A 23,546-nucleotide genomic window follows, 5' to 3' on the forward strand; every position below is an offset into this window, starting at 1 on the left:
ACTAATTGCACAGGAGGGCATTTATGTACATTACTCATAAGCTTCATTCTTGGGATCTCAAAGTGAACCTGTCAAACTAACAGTATTCTGAGGAAGACTTACAGCCTCAAGTCCTGGAGGCAGTGCAGCAGGTGGCAAAGCTCATGGTAAGTCAGCACTGAACCACGGAGTGTCAGAGTGCAGTCTTGTGGATAACAGCAGCAGAGTTCAACTCTTCTTTGCAGTTATTCAGGGTCCTGCAGCTTTTTTCACACTGGGAACTTTGGACTTTTGCTTTATGGCCACGTTCCAACTCTGCTGGTTGCATCCCAACCAAGTGTCCTTTGCTGCTTCTGTTGGATGAGCACAGAAGTGCCTTGCTGCTCAATGACAGTGCTTCTCAAGTGAATGTCAGAAGGCAATGCACAGCAACACACGTGTGCAGAAAGTACCAATGACTTTACTGCCCACAGACTTAACCAGCCAGACTGAATTAGACAAGGGCCATCTTGTCAGTGGGAAGAGCACGGAAGGGCACCTCTATGTCAACTAGATATGCTAGACAAAACTGCCTTTAAAGGACAGGAGAGAGGCAGAAGAATCTTTTTGTCCATCCCATAATTGACAAGAAAGATGGGGTTAGATTAAACAAGCAGCTGAAAAGCAACACTGCTTTTTAAGGCAAACAGCATCCGTCTCAAAAAGCTGAATTCAGATGGAAGATTTATTTTTTCAGCGTAGAGCAGGTCTGTGAGAGGTAATCTTTTATTTTTCATTTTTGGCAGAAACAACATAAAACCCCCATAAACACGCTGTGGGTAGCACCAGGTTTCACAGAGAGTCAGATTGGTTCATCACTCAAAGCAGAAATCCCTTCCCCTGCCATTTCTTTCCCTTCCCCCATTTACGGCAGGCCACTAGGACCGCACTTGAGGCCTGGTAAGACAAATGGGCAGCTGCCTCTAGAGGCAATTGTGAGGAGACTAAAGATCAACTTGCAGCTGGCACTTCCACCCCCACCTCTCCTTAATACTTCAGTCCATTCGCTGCCAGACAAGGATCATGAGTCAGCTCCTAAACATATTCTCCTTGGAACAATAGCTATAGCTCTCTGCTGCAGCTATACCACTGCTCCAGCTCCAAGGGACCCGCTACAGTTACAAGAACAAAAGGGCCGTTTTTAACCTACAGCAGCCAAACAGAAATGAACAATAAAATAAGCAGGCGTTGAAGAATACTATGCTAAACCTGTGAGAACAGCAAAGCAAATTTTGTGGTGAAACAGGCATGAAGTGAGCGCTGCAATGAAAATTTGCTAAAGCAAATGCAAGCTTTTTGGATGTATACAGTAAAGCAGCTGGCTGTTGCATAAATCTTTCCAACTACAAAAGAGTGCTGGTTGTATGTGTGGTTTTTTGTTTTATTTTTTTTTTTTATTTTTTTTTTTTTACTATAGCACTGGACATTGCATCGCTGACTGGAGGCAAGAGTCGATTTCGCCTTTACAAATTAACTTTATCACAACTGTATAAACTGCTCTTTCAATTCTGAGCAGCCACCACTCACTGGAACTCCTGTGCTCACGAAAGTAGAACTCCATCCAGTACTAATCTTTCAAGAGGGCTCCTACAAGAGAAAAGTCTGTGAGGACAACATGTCAGCTTATCAGCTGGTAACATCAAACTCCAACTTTACCTGTTCTGATCCAAGCGCTGCCAGAGGATAAAGAATTCAAAGAAGAGGTAAAAAAAAAATGCATTGGAGGTTTCTCAGAACTAGTTGTCAGCTGATGAAGTGCTGGTGACTAGCACTTAAAGAGCTGTGTGCATAGAAAAGGTTAGATGCACAGCCTCCCTGCCCACACAAAGCCCCATCAAAGAAATCTGCACCCAGAGCAGGCCTTACCTGCAGACTCTCTGTTGTGAATAGTTCACGATGCCCTCTGAACAGGACTTGCTGAAAGAGCTACGGTGCAAGTTAACACATTAGGAAACTTAAGTGAATGCTACAGTTACATTTTAATTCTATCTAGGAAACAGGCAAAACCAGGCGTCCCCTCCCACATCACCTGCATTTGTGTTTCTTGCAGTTCAGCACTGCCAGTTATTTTGAAAAAGTCTTTAATCTCAAATACCAACATGTCTTAAGCCATAGCACCCTCTAAGTCAGAGGCAGGAATAAAAGACTTCACCATTACATACTCAGAGAGAGAGAGGACAGTTGAAGAGAAGTCTGCTTCTCCTTCTGCAGGACCCTGATAAATGTGTGTTGTGGGACTGTACAACGAAAATTAAAAGGTTCTGCTGTTAATGCAGCACATCAATTTTAGCATCAGGAATAATGTACATATTCTGGATAAAAAGAAAACAGGCTATATACATATATATCTTTTAAATTATTTTATTTTGTGTAAGCTAAAAGGAAATTTACACACTTAAATCTCAAAAGACCTTGGGCATGCACATTGACCTTTTTAGAGGTTCTTCTACATAGCTCTCTTTTTTCCATAGGAATTTCCCCAAACATTTACAACCCATAGTTTTTACTGTATATACAGCCTAAAACCATAGCAATCTATGATTATGTCATTTTACACTGTGCAAAATCAAACAGAAATAGTGGTACAACAAAACATAAGAATTTTTAACAGATAAATTTCATTGTAAGACATTCATATAGTTTTGGTCCTTCTTTTCCAAATCAAACTGATTAAAAGCAGAAAACCTCCTAATGACTCAAAAAATCAAGTGTTTAGACAAGGATCCGTAACTGGAACGAAAAGTTACTGACAGCACACCTTTCAAAAGGCTACGTAGTGACAGAACCATACCACTCCAGTTTAAGAACAAAAATTGATCAGCCAACCAATCAACCAGGGAAGGAAAGGGGGAGAAGAAAAGGAAGAACACATCCTAAGCTTGTTAAAACAGAAAAGACTGAGTTTTAAAAAACAACTGAAACCCCTCAATGCAACCTTCTGTTTGCCCATCAAAAAGTATTTTAATATATGGCCGGAAAGAAAAAAGACACTCAATGCAATCTGAAAACTTTTAAAGGGGACTTCACGCATTGTGAAGATTGAAGTTTTTTCATTATGTGTTTCTAGGATATATATATATTTTAAACTTTTTAAAGTTTTGTAAGAAGGACACCACCAGTGTATTTCACAAAGACATAAATGTATACACCCCAGCACAACAAAAAGAATAGATCTTCAAAAAGATTTACCCCCAATTATTTACATTTTTCTCTAATATAAATTTAGGACTTCAGTATGTAAATAAATATACATAACTATGTATACCTTTCTAGTGCTGCTTACCAACAAATCATCTGAACTTGATTTTTTTGTTGTTGTTGTTTTAATTAAAGCAAGATTGCTTTTCATGACCCATAGAGGGAAGAAAAAAAAATCAATAGAAAACGTCCAATTCACATCACTTTAGTCTACCTTTTCTTGGCAGCTTGTTGAAGGTGTTAATGTGGCTGGGAACATCAACACCTTGGCATGCATGAAAGTTAAGTCAGGAAGGCTAGAAATCACCTTGGCAGCCTCTTCACTAAGATGTTCTTCCTTTTTAGGCTTCCTGTTGAGAAGAAAAGAAAAAAGTGCATTAATCTGCAATCCGACAGATCAGTGAAAGAATCGCCGATAGAAGCAATGTTCTGTCAGTTTGTCTCCCACAGACAGGCACTTCTGCAAGCTATTTGAAGCTAGGCTAATGTTATAATACATACCTGCCTACCAACAGAACATTCAATGGGAAGTCAGCAAAACGTTCCTGAATACTGTTGCAATAAGGAGAAATTATTTCCTATTCAGATGCTAATTTATCCAGGGGGAGGCAAGTTCCAGTGTGCCATTTTGGGACTATTCGTTTGAACAAACTGCCATGCTCATATTCTAGAGCTAAGACAAAAGGAACGTAAGCTTTAAACTGCCTAAGTTCAGCACAATCTTTCAGTATCAAATGGAAAAATCTAGAAAGTTCATTAAGAAGTTCCAGGCATACTGCTTTAAAAATAAAAAGTAATACAAGTGTACTTCAGATGTGTTTCCAACACAACTACACTCAGATTATATACCATACTTCTCTGCTGTGTGATCCACAAGCCCTTTTCTCCCCCTCACCAGGGTCTCAACCATCAGCAGAAGGTAGCTCACAACTTGCAGCTAACTTGCTTTGAAGTGCAGCGGCATGCGTAGCCATAAGGATGCACACAGCAGCTGGGGGAACTGCTGGTATTTACTTTGCCTTTTGCATTATTCACCAGAATTACTGAGCACAAATGAATGAAGAATCTGAAACCCACAGTTTGGTTCTCACTGTTCTTCACAAGGAACTCGCACTTCTTAAGTAAAATGGTTCAAACAGCCACAGAAGATCCCATCCAATGCCCACAGGGCCATACGTAGTGCTTTATCATGAAGAACCCTGGCCATCACTAAAAAAACAAATAATCCCAAGAAAGGCACTAGCTGTACCCTACAGTGACATTAGAAATCCTTGCTGAAGAAGCTCCTTTGCCACAGAGTGAGAAGCTGAGACAAAAGGCTAGAAACAAACTGCCTTTCCATAGAGCATTTCAGAAATTTCCTTTTCATATCTTATCCAATGCTACAAACTTTCAGCTGTGTCTGTGAGAGGGAAATCACTTCTCCAATCAGAAAGCAACATATAGTCATGCATCTTTTTTTGTCAGGATGGTTCCCTAAGATGATTAGAGATCAGGAGAAAGCAAGAAGCTACGTGTTTCCTTCAGCAGCAGTCTCAGAATTTCTTGGCTAAAGGAACAAGAGAAAAAACTGGAGTTAAACTCATCCTTGACATCACTGATCATTGTGTTGACACAGAGCTATCAGTTTTGTTTGCTACTTGAAATCTCTACTTGATGAAAGATCTCAAGATGAGGCATTATAGACACTAAATCTGACTTTTCTTTGCTAGAATAGCAATATTTTCTTTTCTCTGCTGCAGTGGAATTTCATGAGCCACTGACTAGGCAGATTACCAAATTCTGGAGGATAAACAAAGCTGTGTGCTGGATTTACTGATGGAAGAAGCAGAGAGCCAATATGTGCAGCCTTCTCTAACAGCTTCACTGTCAGTGCTGCACACACTCTAAGGACTATCTCTGAGCTGCTGAAATGTGTTTGTCACCCACCACTGTGTTATCAGTATCTGGTGCCACTATTAGTAATCACTTACCACAAGCCTCTTAAAGGTACAAACTCCTGGTGATCAAGGACTTACAGCTAACAAAGGAGCATTTGACAGAGGAAGCCAAAGGAAGAGGGCTGACTCAGAGATCTGCATTAAAAGGAGTTCCTGCAATTGTAATCAGGCACCAAGATGGAGCTCACACACTCCTTGCTATTTATATGCCTCTTCCTCCTCTGCACAACTGTGTCATGCGAAGAAACTGCACTGCTGGGTCTTGGAGGCAGTGCTGCGTTTGATTTGGTGTAGGCTCCTCCAGAAGAGACTGGGCACTGCAATTAGCCTTTCTGGCTAACAGACTCGTCAACACCTTCGGTAGCAAATATCACAGGGCAACCCTACACAATTACTCATTATCTAAGTTTATAGAGAGTTAAAGCACCATCATCACTGCAGTCTAGTTTTACATTAACATCATCAACGCTTTAAAACTACCTTTAAGAAAACACTTTGCCCTCTCCACCTCTTCTCTAACATCAGGTTACATTTCTTCCCAAGACAGGGAACTGAGGGAATACCTTGCCCCAAGCAATTAGACCTGTTCTTCTACCTGTTGGCATGAAGTTTTTTTTTCTTTTTTTCTTTTTCTTTTTTTAATGGCACATTAACACCAAGCTGCAAGAAATTAGCCAGACTGACAGGCACAAAAGTTGCTGGAAGAAGATTCAGCAAGAAACACGTAATGCTTTGCTGATGTGTCACTAACAGCCAACTGTTCCAGTTTACATTCTAACCCCTTTGTGCAGCATTCAGTCCTTCAGGATTTCAGTGATCACTCGCATTTGCAAAAGGTTTGAAGGATGTCACCAAAAAGGCCAGGCTCTAATAGCAACAATGAGCCAATTAGAGACTTGAAAAATCGCTCTCTAATCAAGAGTTAGCCTGCTACATCCAACACTACCCACATGGAGTATCTCCAGTTTAAATGAGGGTTTCAGCTATTTCTTGGAATGGTATCAGGGCTCTTTCTTCCTTCCAGAAGCCAGCAGATAAACTTTAGATTGGGCAAGGCCGCAGTCTCAGTGGAATGCTGCCCCGTAGCGATGGCATTCAAAACTCACTGCTGCCTTCAAGGTGTCATACTCAAGCTGCAATGTTCCCCCCCTCCTCTCCCAACTCTTTCCTTTTGAGAAACTGATTTTCCAACTTCAGGCGATCATTTCACAAGCAAAAGATGGAGCTATTTCAAAGAAAGGTGGCTTCCTATAGCTGAACTGGTACCTCCCTCCAAATTTTAACCTCAAAGATCCTGAATTCAGACAATTTACAGATAAATACGGGGTAGTCTCAGAGCAAGTGAAATCGCCATCACAGCAGTGCTGTGTCACAGGCCACATCTTCCCCTGATTCACCAGGAGTGGTGAAGTTTGTTTCCATTTTAGTGCATGTGGGCCATCTTTGTTGAGCCGCCCTTGCCCAGCTACCAGGGCTATAGGTTCATTATGAATAAAATATTCAAAAGAAAAGCAATTCCACTGGACAAAGCAAACACACTGCAACATATCTAGCATACTGCTGAGATAAGACCTTATCTCTCTGAAGGTTTTAGGTTTTCAAGATACCGTTTCTTTTTTCAGAGCATATGAAAAGAAAAAAAAATTTAAGATTCAGAGCTGACAGAAACACACAAATCATGTTTATCACTGAAAACAGCTGCTTTAAAGCAGCTCATCTGCATGTATCTGAACATAACTGGCACATTTGAGGCCTCCAACTTTCCCTACAGCCAGCTGTATTTCAATAGTACCAGTTTAGAACCTTTTCCCGTTACCAAGCAGTGACCTCCAGAACTAAGAGCTTTGATATCTAATCATCGAGCTTCAACAGAGCAACTGAAAGTTTCAAGTGTTCTGTGAAAGCATTTACAAACAAACAAAAAACTCACCCCCAAAGAAAATAACATAGAAAAATGAAGGTCAGCATTCCTGAGCTAAGCAGACTGTGCTGCTCATTTGTAAATACAAAGCAGACATATCTTAAAAAGTCTGCCAAGCAAGCAGACAAATCTAAGAATGGAGATAAAGAGAATAGATAACAGTATTTGGAGTGTGTGTATCCTGCTGCAAATTTGTGGTTACTTTTAAGTTAGACTTTTGAATATACTACAAAAATATTTCCAACTAACTATTTCTACATTTGCTAATTAGTTAAAGTCAGACTTTCCCACTACCTTATCTTCACAAGAAGTATATGCCCTGCGTGGGTAGAAACAGGCAATCCAAAAGTGGAGGAAAAATCAGCACTGAGGTATGGAGTTCCCTCTACTGGTTCTCTCTTGAAATTTCAGTGTGTTGGTCTTTTATTCAGCATTCACTTCAAACGTTTTCACTGCAGGAAAACTATCAAGACTTTCCTCAGTGAAAGAATATGTTCTAAAAGAGCTGTGAAAATTTCAGCGTTACTTATTTTACACAAGGCTGCTGTATCCAACCATTAGAATTCCTTACATATGCTGCAGTTCTATTCAACTACACCCGTGTGCCTTAAGTGCTATGCTGCATAGAAACTTATTTGTTTCGTTTTAGAGAGCTGAAGCTCGGAGAGAAGACATCTTGCTGTAAGTTGCAAAGCAACTATAAAATATACTTCTACAAAATAGACATGTACCTCTTCAACAATAAAAGCATTTCACTGCTAAGAATCAGTGCCTCTCTAATGGGCATGATTGCTGACTGTATATTAATAGCGTTCACAATTCTACTGTTAAGATGCATTTTAAAGATATAAACCAAAGTATTCAAGCTTAAGAAGTGGAAGACTACCTATTCACCAGGCCAGACGTCAAGGAAGACATTTGACGTATAAAGCCTTCTTGTACTCTACGTACAGAAGAATTTTGCATGAGCTCCATGAAGCAGAAAGGATATAATGAACCAGCCCCATGAGCTATATGTTAGCTCCTAAAAAGTAACTGGCAACAGCAAAACAAATCTGATGTTTGGTCATCAAAATTTTTACAGGTGCTGGAACCGTATCTGTATCTAGCAACTATGTAGGAGACCATCAAAGTCCTAGCAGCCCAAACTGGAAGCTTCAGTTTACTCTTCCACTCTTAGGAATCAGTTCTGTTATTCAGAAAGTCTTATCCTCCAATTAAGTCTTTGGTTCTACCTTTTGAAGTTAATTGTGGTGACTTCTGCCAGCTCACAAGCTGTTTCCCATCTTATTTTAGAGTCTTGTGATAAAACAAAATTCAAAGTACAGTAGTACAGATGTAATGTTTGTAACATGCAACCTTGGCTTACATTTTCAACATTTTCTTCCTTCACGAACAGCACACACGTTCACTCCTCAGGGACAAAAAGAAAAGAAAAAAGAAAAAAGCATGACCCATGGTATTTACCTTGTAGACGTGCTTGCTTTCTCTACTGTGGACATGAGTCTTGCAAATGCATCTGTCACTCTGCTGCTTGCATTGGAAGTTTCCAGTTTTGACGTTGTCAATTCATACAACTCAGGATCCACACCTTATAGTATAAAATGATAATCAGTGATGGTTGGAGACAAGGATAGCCATAACTAGCCACAGACCAGCTTGCTAGAGACTTTTTTCTGTAAACATCTGAATTGTTTAAAATTTCAAGATATATGAAAAGAACTTGACAGAACATGTCTGTTTCTAAACCAGCATCTTTTCTCCCCACCCTTTTCAGTAGCTTTCAAAGCTGTATTGCAAAGTACACGCACCTTGGATCAAGTCTGGCATACAAAGTCTCAGTCTAAGAGTAAACAAACTGATTTAATTTACCTTTTATAGAGAAATACCTGTAAAATGCCAGCTGCGTTAAAAGGGATTATTTCAATTACTTCAGCTCAACTGCTGCTATTAAAAGAATGCTGATGGTTAACAGTGACCAGCTGTTTAGTGACAGATTACACAACACTGGCACATGTTACAGCGAGTTCAGCGTATTGCTTTTTACAGGAGGATGTGATAAATCTATTTTATTTTTAAGTGAGGAAAAACAGCTTTTATGATGCATACAAGTGGAATGGCGTTTAAAAAAAGGTACACAACCATATTTATACAGCTACCAAAACTGTTTGCCTGTGCTCCCTTTTCATCTTTCATTTATAAAGCATCATGTATCCAGACACTTCAGCCTGGATTTTCTAGTTTCAGCTGTCTCAGATCAGATGCCACATTTTGACTTTATGTACGTTGCACATTCATTTCAATTAAAAACTGTATTATTAAAGTCACCAGATGTCAACAATTGAAATTACTAAAATATTTCAAGACCGCTGTACCACATCTTGGTGCTCAGGAGCATTTAAATTTGTTGGTATTGCTCTAGTTCCATTTGCAGCTATTTTGTGCTTTCTGGTCTTGAATGAAGTGCACGTATGCATCATCCTCAACTACAAATAACTTTAAAAAATAGTGTCAAATTTGGACAGAAACATCTCGTTTTGCAGACACCTGCATTCTAAAAGTATAATGCTGGTATCAGTTGGTTTGGACAACACAGAAGCATTTTATACTGCTGCAGAACAAATGTTGCAAACCCTTGGATATGACAGTCACACGTAGATATCTAACATAAAACTTGGTACGGTGGTGATTTTCTCAGTCTGCTTGCTCAGATTAAGACATATTTAGAAGTATTCCTGAAATATCATAAGCTGACTGAATAACAAAAAAGTCCTGTGCCTGCTGCCCTTCCTTTTCCACCCGGTAAATACAGCACCATGAGGATAATAACCCTCATGCCTGCTTTACACGAATGCTTCACAAGCAGTGTTGGGAGCATTCCTTATTTCTATACACGTGGTCATACTTCTTAATTGTGAGAAAACCAAGCCAATCAAAAAGGAAAATTAAGAAAATAATCTGGTTAAGCTGAGAAGGTGGAAGCAGGATTTGGTCAATTTAATACGAGTTTATGAGAAAATAATCAGCTCTCCCTTCGACCCACATGTTTCAGTCTGGATTTGCAAAAATGAATTTCAACCAGTTTCATGTGAAACACCAAAGTTTGTGCTGTACTGAGACCAGGATACCATGACTTTAAGTACTGTCAGATGTTTACAGAACATGGAAAAAGGAACAAGCAACAATTGCATAAAATATCCACTTTCAAACAGGGAGAGGAAGACTTGAAGATATACATTTGACTTGCAGAAGCCTGCGAAATCCCATTAAGGTACAAATTGTAAAAACAAATGAAATGAGGAGTTCTTTGACATGCAACTCTGAAACAGGCATTAAATGCAACCTTATAAATTACATCATTCAGACATTTACGGTCCTGAATTCACCCTCACTGCAATGTGATGCCTCTGCTCAATTTACTATTCCGTTACACACCTTTTACTCTGCCACATTGATGTTAAACTTTCAACGTGAAAAATAAAACAACACAGTAAATCTGTGGGAACACATGAAAAATGAGTAACTTCTAGATCAAGACATAGAATGCAAATTTTTATGAAGTGTTATTTTGGCTACTGGTTAGATCAGACTGAAAAGAATACAGTATAGCTCTAGTATAAGTAAAACTAAGGTCTTCAGAGATGTAACAAACTTCTACAACTGATAAAAAACTTTTAAGCTAAAAGACCATAACAATTTGTCTTTTGATTTTTATATAGCTTCTTAATTTATTTTGTTTTAAATAAGAGTTGCATATTCTCCATTTTATTCAAGCAATCAGAGAATAGCTAAGGAGAGCACTGCGAAACCTTAATGAGATATTGAAGGAAAGTTAGCCAACCAAACCCCACACAAAGCTCCTAAACACACACACAAACACATGAGCTGCAAGCCAAGAAACAAATGACTTTCCCAGAAACAAGTCAGGAGGAAAGAAAAGGAAAAACTAAAAACAGGCACTATAGGGCATACCAGGGAAGGTGATAATACCTGCAACCGATGAAACAACAGACTAAAGAAATAAAAGGCTGATATGGTAGTCCTCCAGCAATGACTTCATGTGTGCACAGCAGCAGCAGGATAGTGGGACATATGTGACTGCGCAAGCAGCACGTGTGCCAGGTACTGATGAATTACACGTCAATAGACTTGCACGCACTTGTGACAGAACCTTTCAAACTCTAGAATCTCCAATCTGCTACCTGTCACTTTCACGACAGACCTGCTGCTCTCTTTCACCTGACAAGGACATTTCTCATGTGGAACAAGACCACATTTGGGGTGGGGTGCCACAAAACTGCCTTCCATGATCAAATGGCAAAAGTGGGAAGGCAGTTCTTTAAAAACAGAAAATACAACTATAATTAAAGTACTTCTAAAAAATACTGGACAGCCTCAAAATTGGTTTGAAAAATTAGTTTCTTAAAATTAAAACCACTGAGACAGAAAAACACCAAAACCCCGAAAAATGCAATACTAACTAACAATCCATTCCTGTAAGAAATTTGATTATTATGGCTTCCCAACTCTGACAGGCACTGGATTGAAAGAGTATTTGCCTCAACTGCTTGGACTATGCACCCAGAGAAATCTCCAGAGGGTTCCCTTAAATTCCTGAAGAAATTTATTCCAACCGTAGGTTTTCACAAGCTCACATAAAATACTGAAAGCATGTCAAAACCATACGAAAACCAAATTCAATTACTTCACTTTTTATTCAAAAGATAAAGTGATATTTTCATCTCCTCCTTAAGTTGCAGATGAAGAGCTTTAGTTTTGTAATCAGCATTTATGAACTTCTAACACCCCACGAACATGCAGCTATCCTTATTTTTCTACTATGAATGCTGTTAAAACACTTTTTTCTCCTCCTATCATTAACACTAATACTTCAGACACGACAAAATTTAGTCTCCAGGTAGAAGACAATACCATATAGGTTGTGATTCGTTAAGCCCTATACCTTTGTACTCAATGACTTCCAATTGACACTACAATTCTGTAATTTGGAGACATTCACTTAGAAGAGGAAACAAGCCTAATTTTATTGTTATTTTTTTTAATAGTCACATCCACATCCATTTTTCAGTTATTCTTAAGTACTTGGAAAATTTAACTTTCAAAATTTCTCATTTGAAACAAGTGTTTTAACATCTTAATTGCAAAAGCAAAAGAGCCATTCATTCCTCCAGTGTGACAATACAGAGCTGACAGTACCTTTAAAATACTTCGACTTGATATCAAACATCAGAAAATAGAACACAGATTAAAGGAAAAATGCAGTAGAGAGACATTTCAGAGGAACAGAAAGTAAGATTTCTCCTTGTTTATAGGAAAGTCAAGTGATGTGCTCATGCTTTTAGTAAGCTGTTACACTACAGTTGTGGTTTTAACACTCTGCTGACCTGGGATTGTGGTGGTGCTGTTAGAGCTACTGTCATCCACGGGCCCAAAGAAATCAAGGTTCAGAAGAGTGGAACCTCCACTAGCTTGAAATTCAGTGACCGTGTTGGTAGGCAGCCATATAGAAGGTAAGCCAAGGGAGGGGTTTATGTGTAAAAAGGGGTAAGACACACACTTGAACATGCAAGTTATAATTAGTACTCAGTACATAATTTAAAAATTGACATGAAAACAATGCTTACAGTATTAGTTTGTACCTTTAAAACGTTAACAACTTAATTCAGTGCACATTTCCTCATGTACAATGCAGCAAGGAAATCAACACTAGTAACTTCAAAATAGAAACATTTATTTCAATCTAAAAATGGAAGAGAACCAGCAAGACCCAGAGAGAAAGATGTGATCAATTAAAGGGAAACAATATATGCATCAATTGATAGCTAGGAAATACTGAGCTTCTCCTCCCTTTAATGACATTGATAGCCATTCTTTCATCAAGGAGACTTAGCAGGTCCCCAGACAGCAAAGAACCAAGCAATTGATTATGATTATTTTAAAACAATGCGAACACATCTTAATTAATGCCACTCTCACACCCAATTCCTCACTGGTGAATTATACTGTTCCCCTTTAGTACTGAAACAGAAATTAAGCCAAGATACATTTTAAAGAAGTTGCTTGTTAAAAAGAAAGCATGATGATTTGACTGAAGTAGTAAGACACTAGACAACAGCAAGAGGGTCCATCCAGGCTTTCCTTCAGCACCATGATATTGCTATCCAAACTGGTTCAACCTGCATGTTCTGAAACTTGAGGCATCACCAAAGCAGCAAGAGATGCAATTTCTTTCAGCCTGCTTTTGAACAACTTACACGTTGTAAATTAACCGTTGTTAGCAGGTTCCTCTGATAGGTATTGTTTTCTTTCAAGATCTTTAGTCTATCATTCAAATAAGTTTCCAAAATTTGCATAAACTCACATTTCTAAGACTGGAGGTGGCAGCACAACCCTTTTTGCTATTAAAACAGAGATAGGTGAAGGGTTCTAAGTGATAATTATATACATTTACAGATAGAAATAACTTTGTAGCTACCTATTCAATATATTAGCTCTAATTAACTACTGAGTGCAAGCACAACAGATGATGTCACATTTTTGAAATATAAAAAATTATCTGTAAATCTGAAAACTTTCAGGTCAAGAAGTGCATCTTTCGCAAATAGTTTGCAGCTAAAATATTGTGCTTTGAAGTAGCCACTATACACAAGTTTGTCATTCAAAGGATGCCTAAGGAGAGTTCATCCGTGAAAAATACTTTTACAAAGGAAAACTCGTCACTCCAAAATGTTCATTTATTCAGGGTTTCCTTATAATCAGCAGTTATTTATAATGAAATGTTAATATTGCCACTGTGTCGTAGGCATATGGCACAAATCTAAAATACTTCACCCGGTATTTTTCAGACTACGTAATTTTTCACATAGCAGCACAGTTAATCAGAAAGAAAGCCTGAATTTCCAAAGTTAAGAGTAAGAAATAAATAATATATATTTATATATGTATATGTGTGTGTATATATTTAAAAAAATAATCAGCAGATAGATGTTTGTCTGAACTTTGCAGTTTTCTTATCTCTAGCTCTGGCGCTAGAGGCTCTACGGAGAGACGTACCATCTAAAGGGTTAGTAAGGCCACTGCTACTCCAGTCAAACTGGACAGGTGGTAGAGATTCCTAGAGTTGAAAAGTCAGAAATCAGATTTTATAGTCAGTTCATGTTATAACAATGCAAAGCAGTTCAAACAACAGATTCTTTGGCATCTAAATACTAAAGAGACAACTGTACGAGGAAGCCCCAGCTTTTGCAAGGGGTGAATTTTCATAACACATGCTAGAGATTCAAAGATTTGTTCTTCTATAGCAAGTCTCAGTAAGTTCTCAACAGTACAGATTAGGTCACTCAAACAGGATTCTCAAATTAACTAAAGCATATGAATTAGATAACCAGTAAGGCATAGTTGAACATTAAATTAATATTACTTTCACAAAAGACAAAGCACTGTGCGTAGAATGGTGTATATGCAATTTAGAGGACAATTTTAGAAAAGGATTATTAGTGAAAGCTGTCTATATCCATGCTTTGACCCAATTATAGACAAACCCAGTTATTTACTATAGAACAGCATGATTGTTTTTGGTGTTTTGTTTTGGCTTTTTTTGGAGTTTTAACGGACAGAAACCTTACATATGAAGGAGAAACTACCCAAGAAAACCCTCACAAGAAAAAAAACACACCACCTTGTGATTTATTACCCTTTTGTGATAAAACCATTTCAATATTTAAACAAGCCAGCGGTAAGATGAACGAGAGGAACATGGAATCTGACTCCTCTGTGAGTCTATCCTTGCCTTTCCATTTCCTCTTGTTCAGTCTTTTTGCATATGCATACACACACGTGAATTAAACAAGCAGCAGGGACTGTATTTTACAAGGAAGGCATGTTTTGCAACTTGCAAGTGCTGTCCTCCTGCATTCTCAGAACACAGACCAATAGGATAGTATCAGAAATTCCTCAAAAAGTAGATCTTCCTTTTAATGCACCTCTTTGTGCATTTCATTTCCATTCTCTCCCCACTGAATTCAACTTCACAAGTTTGATACAACAAACACAAAAATAACACTTGTGGAAGAAAAGCAATTGAATTTCTCCACAACATTCCTGTGAACGCATCACAAGTTGCCTGTGAACACATATGTGCCTCCTGTTTGCTTTTGTAGAAATTTGAACTATTTTCTTTTCAAAACTTCATATTACTCAATTTTGAAATAATATTCAGATTCAAGAATCGAGACTGCAGCAACCTGAGCTAGCTTTGTACAATTAAGCCAATTATAAAAGTTTTTGCTAGGAGATAGGTGATTACAGGAAGAGAAGGGAACTGAAGACTTCTGCATTTACTTGGAGTAAAACCTTGCCTAGAAAAACCTTTCCTACTTAATTACTTGGAATTATTTCCAATACTGTGGAACACAACTAGAACAACATTCACTCCAAGGAGCCTAAGGAGCTGATACCACTTTTTTAAAATTATTTTTTATTTATTTTTTTTTTTTTTTAAACTTTGTTCTGATAATGAAATTACTGGCACTGAAATGATTTGGATGGAAAAGTCATGTTACTAGTGTAGAAGCTATACCTGAGATTAAGTTACGATCTCTATGATCAGCAGCTTGTATAAAGTTTGTTGCACAATAATATATTGCCACTAAAAAGAGGCTGCTTTTTTTTTTTTTTTTTTTTTTTTTTTTTTTTAATCAAATTAAGAAAGAAATGGATGCCAATATAATTTAGCAGTCTTCTGGACTGAACAGAAGAAACTCCAAGCGAAACAAAGTAGCTTCCTACCAATCCTCAGTTACTGAGGAACACCCACTACATTTCCTGTCAAAAGAATGAGTCAGGATTGATGAGTCCTGATGAGCCCACAGCAGCACTGCATGGAAAAGGTGATACCAATGGCTGGCTCAGCTTTTCATTTTTATGATTGCATGTTTGTCAGACTTGCTAAGGAGAGGGCAAAGGATATGATGAATTCTTCCTAAAATGGATAAGAAATTTATCTGACTCCAAATCAGTAAGTGTACTGCATATATTAACCCTTCTGTTCTGTGGGATGAAGCCATTACACTGATTTCAATTGCTTGCAAAAAAGAGGGTGACAAGTAAATCAGACCTCATCTATATAGGATGTTGGCAGGCCCTGGTCCACACATCAGCAAACAAACAGAAGTAGAGGACAGAAACAAAAGCCAATAAACCAGAAAGTTTTCTGCTTCTAATGCCCTTGGCCCTAATAAAATTAACTACTCTGAGGCACCTAAACTCAGATAAGGGAAACATGCCCTGCAAACAGGAATATAAATGTTCTGTCTTTCAGAGTCTTCAAGGTTGCTAGACTACTGTACTCACAGCTACTATTTTAATAACACTTTAAAGAAAAGCACCCAACCTAGAAGAATATTGAGATTCAAAGAAAACTGCTCTCACTCCTCCCTCCTTTTTAGATTACAGGACATAGTACAGAAGAAGTACACTCAACATTCCAAGTAATGCTCTGGCAGATAAAGTAAGGAGCAGGTATTTTAGTTTTCATTTTACTGCATCGTATTTCATTTGGATAAAAGGAAGAGATGTTTTCACACAGTCATTTTAAAATAGCATTAAGATTTTTTTCAACATTCAAAAATCTAAAATGTGTTTGTTTCCATGTCAATGATTAGCCAAGAAAACTCCTCCCTTGCCCCTTCCCCCCATCTAAAGGGAAGTACTTTGCTGTCTTAAAGCTGAAGGAAGACTTGTAACACAGATGTATGACCAATCTCTAAATAGATGAGTACCATAAACATGGCTTTCAGAATAAGATTTACACAGACATAATTCATACATTTTGCTGTACATAGCCATTGGCACAATTACAAGAGCTCTGAAATGTATCTTTCCTCAGACATCACCTTTGAGCAACTTAGTTGCCTCTAATAGAATATTTACGTCCTGTATTATCTCTTACCTGCAGATTTTTTCTCTCTTACTCAGTCAGAGTTACATATATTCTTGGATCTTTCTCACATGTGTAACTGGAGAGCAGCTCCATGATGGAGTCTTTGGCTGGTGGCCAATTATATGGTAGTTTGCATCTGTCATTATTAGAAGTCCTGATGGTCCCTTATGTAATTAAGAGTGTTTTTAAAGACCGTCACCCCATGAGGTTTAATTAAGTTTCAATCCCTAATACCCAGCAAGTGTAAGACACATATTCTGTTATAAGCTTCTGAATTAGAGATCATGTTACATGCAGGCAGATGTGCTGTAATAGGCACCTACAGAAAAGAATTACTGGTAATTTTCTTCTAGAAAAGACTGAGTCACCGTAGATTTCTATTCCAACCTTCAGCTTAATAAGCAAAACTAAGCAGGTAATAAACCACAATTATCCTGTATGCTGGGACAAAGTTACCACTCAGCTCTACCAAAGATAAGTATTTTCAAACAGAAAAGAGGATGCTTCGAAACAATAGCAAAAGAGCAAAAATATTTATATATCTTTTTGCAAGAAAACCAAGAGAAGGTGGTAAATAAAATTTTCAATTACACTAACTAGAGAACAAGATTGAATCAAGAGAAATCAGAGAACATTAAGCCCAGATAATTACTTCTTTGATGAGCACTGGAGTATAATTTAGTTGCACTGACTGAAGACAGTTATGGACTAGAAGGCCACTTCAGCAGATGCTGTGAAACAAAAGAGAAGGGCACCTGTCTGTAGGCTTTCACAATCAATGTTGGCCTATTTGAGCAGTCTTTTTTTCTTACACTTGTGCTTTATTGGGGCCTTGTATTTCAGACCAGCAATGTCTGCAGGATACTGTGCTCTTAAACACAGGTAAAAGCAGTTGGACTTATTTCACATGCTGTTCATCACCTTACAGAACAGATGAACAGAGAAATAAAATCCCAAAAGTCTTGAGAAACAACAGATAAAAACACGTCTAGACATTACCTTCAAATACAGAACAGAACAAGTTTACGTATTATCTTTATTAAATAAAATAATGTGATATATCAATCAGTACCTTAACTTCCCTCAGATACTCATTTGACAGGTCAAAGCCTTGTCACTGCAGCTTGAATTGCCCAGATGATGATTTGCTCACTGTATTTCCATGGCCTAAACAACCCAAATGAGATCTGATGTAGGGAATGAGGCCAGAATATATGGAATTTATATAATAACAAGGAAAAATTATTGCAGCTGAATCTGCTTCATTTCTCCTCAGTCAAATGATTTCAATGAGTCAAATGAAATCAAGGTTTCTCCTTGATTTCAAATGCTATTTTAATTTTGGTTTGCTTTCCTCCATTCATCCATTACCTAAAAAACTAAGGAGGTATCCCTATGCTTCTACAAATGCTCCTCCCACCTCCACTTATTCATCAACACAATATTTTTTTCCAAAATCTTATTTCATCAGTATCATACACACATGCAGACACTGGATCTATATGCAAGCCTCATAAATACAAGGCTGTCAACAAGAGACCTTTTCTACTTTCTGAAGAAAAACACAATCTATTAACTAAGATCTCTTTCAAATGAGAAGCCAATATTTTGAAGATTCTGCATACGAGTGTGACCCACCACCATCATTTGAGAATGGAACAATTCAGACATTTCACCAAAATAATGTGTATTTATTCAGTTGAGCTTAAAGATGCATACAATTGTACCTAAATTACCACTGTTAAGAATAAGTAATTTTGGGGTCCACTAAAATCACCTATTATATTTCCATTGCATATTAATTAATATTTATAGCACAGTTCATAACGAAATGTTTAGGAAAATTTGGGCACGTTTTCTCAATATCATTAAAATGCAGAATATTCCTAAAAAGCAGCCTGTATGATGTGAAGCAAACTTAGTTTTCCAAAAGCAAGCTAAAACCACCAGGAGTTAGGAGAATATAATGCCAAGACAGAATCACAATGTCTGAGATCACTGCTGATTGTCCACACCAAGAAGCTTAATGCCACTTAACTGCAGCCTCTTGGTGTTCTTAAAGGTTAGAGCTTTAAATCTTCTCTTTTCCAGAAGCTTTTTTTTAGTATTTGTCTCTGATGAAGGAAAATAATTTAAGGCCAGCAATGGAGACAGATGCCATGAAAGCTTTTTATATGTATTGATGGGTCACAACTATTGAACTGAAATGTACTTGTCAGAACAGTAAGCTAAGGGACAAGAAAATCAAGCAGCTGTGACAAGTATCTGGACAATCTGCTACAGAAGTATCCAAAAGTACAAAACACTCACGACTAAGGAAAATATGGACTTTGATAAGCAGAGGTTCATGTTTTCAGCACTCAGCACAAGGACTGCCAGGCAATGAAGAAGATGGGATACTCAGAGATACTGCTATCTCCCAGGCTCTTGCAGCTCTCTATGTTATAGGGTTTAATCTATGCTTTTCCCAGTAAAAACTTGAACTTTGTAAAGAGCCAGTGAAATTTTCTAAATCCATTCCAATATAGAAGCTAGATGTGATTCCTTCAGCTCAGAGTGGTTGCAATAATCTTATCTTTTTTAAATATATACTTCAGCTGCTCAGTTCAATTACAGAATTCATGTGGGTCATGAAGTGTCACCAAACATGCACTTGATTATAAACAACCTCAGTACTGAGCCCACTGACACACTGCTATTCCACAACGAAAAAGATTTTTCCACCATTACAAGCATCTAAGTTAGAGCTCTGCACTACAGCAAAGCAAGTGCAAGGAAATGACTCTACCCAGAATTAAGGTTAGGTAGATAACTCGTTCTAGAATGCCCTCAAACAGAAGTCACAAGCACAGCAAGTAACCAAATGGTGGGCAGATTAAACAAAACCTGTGCTAAGGACAGACACAGCTGACTTTCTCTGAATATATGCCAAGCATGATTGTAGCAACATGGAAAAAAAAATAATCAAATGTCTCTGCGCATCTTGCTAGCTCGCTGCCAACCAGGCACACTACAACACACCACAGAAAAGGTCTTCTAATATTAGAATACCAGAAAAACAACAGCAACAAAAAAAACAGCCACAAAATTTTGAATTCAGAGGATTCAAAACTTACTCCTAAGCTTCCCTGAACTCATTCTGTATCAAGCTCAGACAACAGAAACAAGAGAAGTACTTTGAGCTGTTCAACGGATAATTGTTCACAAAAATCTGACACAGAACTCAGAGAATGAGAAATATATATATAATCAGGTACTCAAGGTACAATCAAGGTGCTTGTAATGATTGTACCCAGAATCCCTTTTCCAGGCAACTGGGCTTTTTATGTCTCTCTGAAAGTGAACAGAAAAAGAAACACATAAACAGTGTACCTGCAAATACTGCCAAACTATGATAAGCTTAAGATAAAGGAAAGACAGAACATCAGCCAGAGGAAAGACTTTTAAACTAACTTGCTATATACCAGTAGATATCATCAGGACTCTTAAATTTTGGCCACCAAATGCTGTAGTCTTATCATGGGGACTCCCTTCCAGTCACACATGAGGAGTAGATCCAACACAATGTCTTCAATCTGATGCAAGGAACACCTGCCTTTGATACAGGTGCCTTTGAAAACTTCATTAAAACATGAAGGAAGAGGCAAGGCATTCCATTATTCCCCTCATTCATTCTTTTTCTCTCTCCCTCCCTCTCTGGTTTTTACCTGGAACTGATCAGATGGACATGTGTTCATCTCTGGTGATACAGGAGGTGTCTGTCCTATGGAAGCTATCTTTTCTGCTGCAGATATTGGTTTCAAAGGTTCCTTGGTAGGCTCAAGCATACCCTAAAAATAAAATAAAATAGAAGCTCAGATGCCTGCAGGCATGAATACGCACACACATGTAGATTCCAGGAACTGCAGACACTGGAAAGGAATGCATTCATTCTGGTTCAACAATTAAGTAATTCAGAAGAAACCAGTCAAATTATCAGTTTGGAGAATGATCCTAAGAACTGTAATTATTGACATAGACAAAATGCCTTCAAAAGCATTAAGAAAATAAACAAATACAACTTCTTTTGTTTGCTTTAAGTGGTTCAAACTTCAGGTTTTTGTCCAGAAGCTGAAGAAGAGCTATACAGATGGTGACTGATCTTTGATCTTCCTGAATAAAGAAGATCTATATTGAAAAAAGCAAAGATGATCTATAGATGGACAAAGGTCCACCCCAGGATAGGCAAAGCACCTCTGAACAAGGAAGTATGAGAAAATAAAACCACTGCATTTGTTAATAGCATATTTTAAAGGAGATAATTCAACAGCAACAACAATCCATTGCAAAAAAAAAATTGCATGTCACATTCAAGCAGTTACATGAAAAGAACAGCAGTTGCTCAGAGATGTGTTATCTCCTGCTTTAACAGGATACCGTGCTTACATCCAAAGAAGTGCATGAGGTGACCTTGATACATCAGAAAACAACTGCTCTAGGAATTAAGTACAGAAGTCACTCTAGAAAATTGACCCATGGATTAAATTGTACTAAGCCAAAGAAAACTAATCCTTTTATATTCAATTTGTGAATGATCATATTAAAAAGAACACACACTTTTTTTCTGAAAAGCTACACAAACATACATATATAAAATATATAGGTAGTACTAAACAAACAAGCAAAAAATGCAAATCTTATCTTCTGAATAATTTTGCTGTTACTGAAATGCCAAGCAAGAACTGCAGAGCAACAACTTCAGTGCAAACAGCTGTTTCTACTACAGCAGGTTACTTGGCTTTCCTTCAGTCTACACAAATGTAAATTACACTTGCTATTTTTATTTAACACTAGGGGCAATACAACACTTTCCATATGATATGTCTTCCTGCCTAAACAGTCTATTGGCTTGGAGCAGAGTTTAGGGGCAGGAAGGGAAAAGGGAAGAAGTGGAAAAGGTAGGAAAAGCAGAAGAAAAACATAATTTAGAAGAACTGGAATTCTTAGGAACTGCAGACTCCATCCCTGCAAATTTTTTTTTTATATACACATCCATATGTGGGTCCCTTATTAACACGTGTGTAGGACCTTTATTAATATGTCAGTAACACTGTAAAGCATTACCATGCCTCTCTTTTGATCGGGGGGCATTAAGATGCAATCAAGTAATTAATAAACAGTCTCACAGAGAAACAGCTGCATGAAGAGGAATGCTACAGAGAGTTGAGAACATTTCCTTCCATTACACAAGCAATGCAATACTGTAGCTACCTACCCATTCTTAACCTTTCTTTAAAGCATCTGGTCTCAGTGCCAGGGCTCCCCACAACTGCTGCTCTGAATTGACATCTTGATTTATTGTCATGCTCATTCATTATTTCTAGCTACTCTTTAACCCTCTAGTTTCCTGCATCAAGTTTCAACTGACATCTTTTACATCTCCCCTTTGTATTCAATAGTTAAGAACTTATTGCCACTTACACATTAGTATACTACTTTGATCAATTTTTCTTTTTATAAAACCCTTAGAATAGCTAGCCTACCATGTTAGATAGTTTGCTTTATGAAGTAAATCAATATTTTTTCATTTCAAAATTTAAAATATGTGCTTGCATGCATCACAAAAATTGTGCATTTAATTATCCTTTTGTACAATTTCAACTGATGCTTAAACCATAACTGGACTTACAGACAGTTTCCATAATTACTTTTTGCTTAGTGCTATTTAATGTATTTGACTATATAGTGCTGTGGCAATTATAAAAAAAGCATAACACCAAGAAAGCTTACCAGTCCTGCTGCATACATGGGTACTATGACAGGTTGTTTCTTGTTGCCTGTAAAGAGCTGAGAAAACAACAAGAAAATTTTCTTAAGAGGTTTTGCCATGCTGTTTCAGTGATCATAATATTGTTTCAATGTTGTTTCAAACTTACTTGAGACTAGCATAAGAGAACAGACATTGTTAAACACAATGGTTAAAACAAATAAAGCTTTTAATATTAACAGGAAGCATAAGAACTTTAAGTTGTAAGACAGTATGCCATGAAAAGCCATGCGTAGTGCAGCTATCCAATTAAGAAACAGAAGATTAAGATACAGAACCACTTCAATTTAACACTGCCTTCAAAGCAGGTCGGTTATTTCAAAAGCCTTACTGACAGACTCACAATATTTCTTGTGTCGATTCCCAAGGAGCACAGAAGCTTTTTGTTGCTGTGGGAGCCTCCCCACTGGTATCGCAGTCCATACGCATCGTGGATATCCTGCAGCTCTGTCCACACATCCCTCAGTTCCCTACACGGCCCATCAGAAATCAAATGTCACCAACAGGAACAGCACCTTACCAGCTTTTAGCTTGGATTCTCATTTTTAAGACAAGCATCTTAATGTACATTCCAATTAAACTTATACCCAAGCATGGCACTCTGGGGAACCAGAGCTGTACAGAGCTCTTGTAACAATTATATTTCAGACTTCTAATTGGAAAATGATGTCCACAGCTGGCAGAACAAGGCCTACTTAGATT

General features: G+C 37.8%; 1 protein-coding gene across 1 annotated transcript in view; it reads right to left on the reverse strand.

Moving 5' to 3' along the window:
- Nucleotides 1–3,421: 3,421 nt before the first annotated feature.
- Nucleotides 3,422–23,546, reverse strand: part of AFTPH (aftiphilin) — a gene marked incomplete at both ends in the record, with an annotated part of 31,172 nt that continues 11,047 nt past the window's right edge. Inside the window, 7 exons of the mRNA XM_079532831.1 lie at nt 3,422–3,566; nt 8,545–8,668; nt 12,483–12,566; nt 14,152–14,212; nt 20,746–20,868; nt 22,808–22,864; nt 23,188–23,314. Of these exons, the coding sequence (XP_079388957.1) occupies nt 3,422–3,566; nt 8,545–8,668; nt 12,483–12,566; nt 14,152–14,212; nt 20,746–20,868; nt 22,808–22,864; nt 23,188–23,314 (721 nt within the window). The remainder of the gene's footprint in view (nt 3,567–8,544; nt 8,669–12,482; nt 12,567–14,151; nt 14,213–20,745; nt 20,869–22,807; nt 22,865–23,187; nt 23,315–23,546) is intronic.

The sequence above is a fragment of the Tetrao urogallus genome (assembly GCF_951394365.1).
Source record: "Tetrao urogallus genome assembly, chromosome: 2".
Taxonomy (NCBI): Eukaryota; Metazoa; Chordata; class Aves; order Galliformes; family Phasianidae; genus Tetrao; species Tetrao urogallus.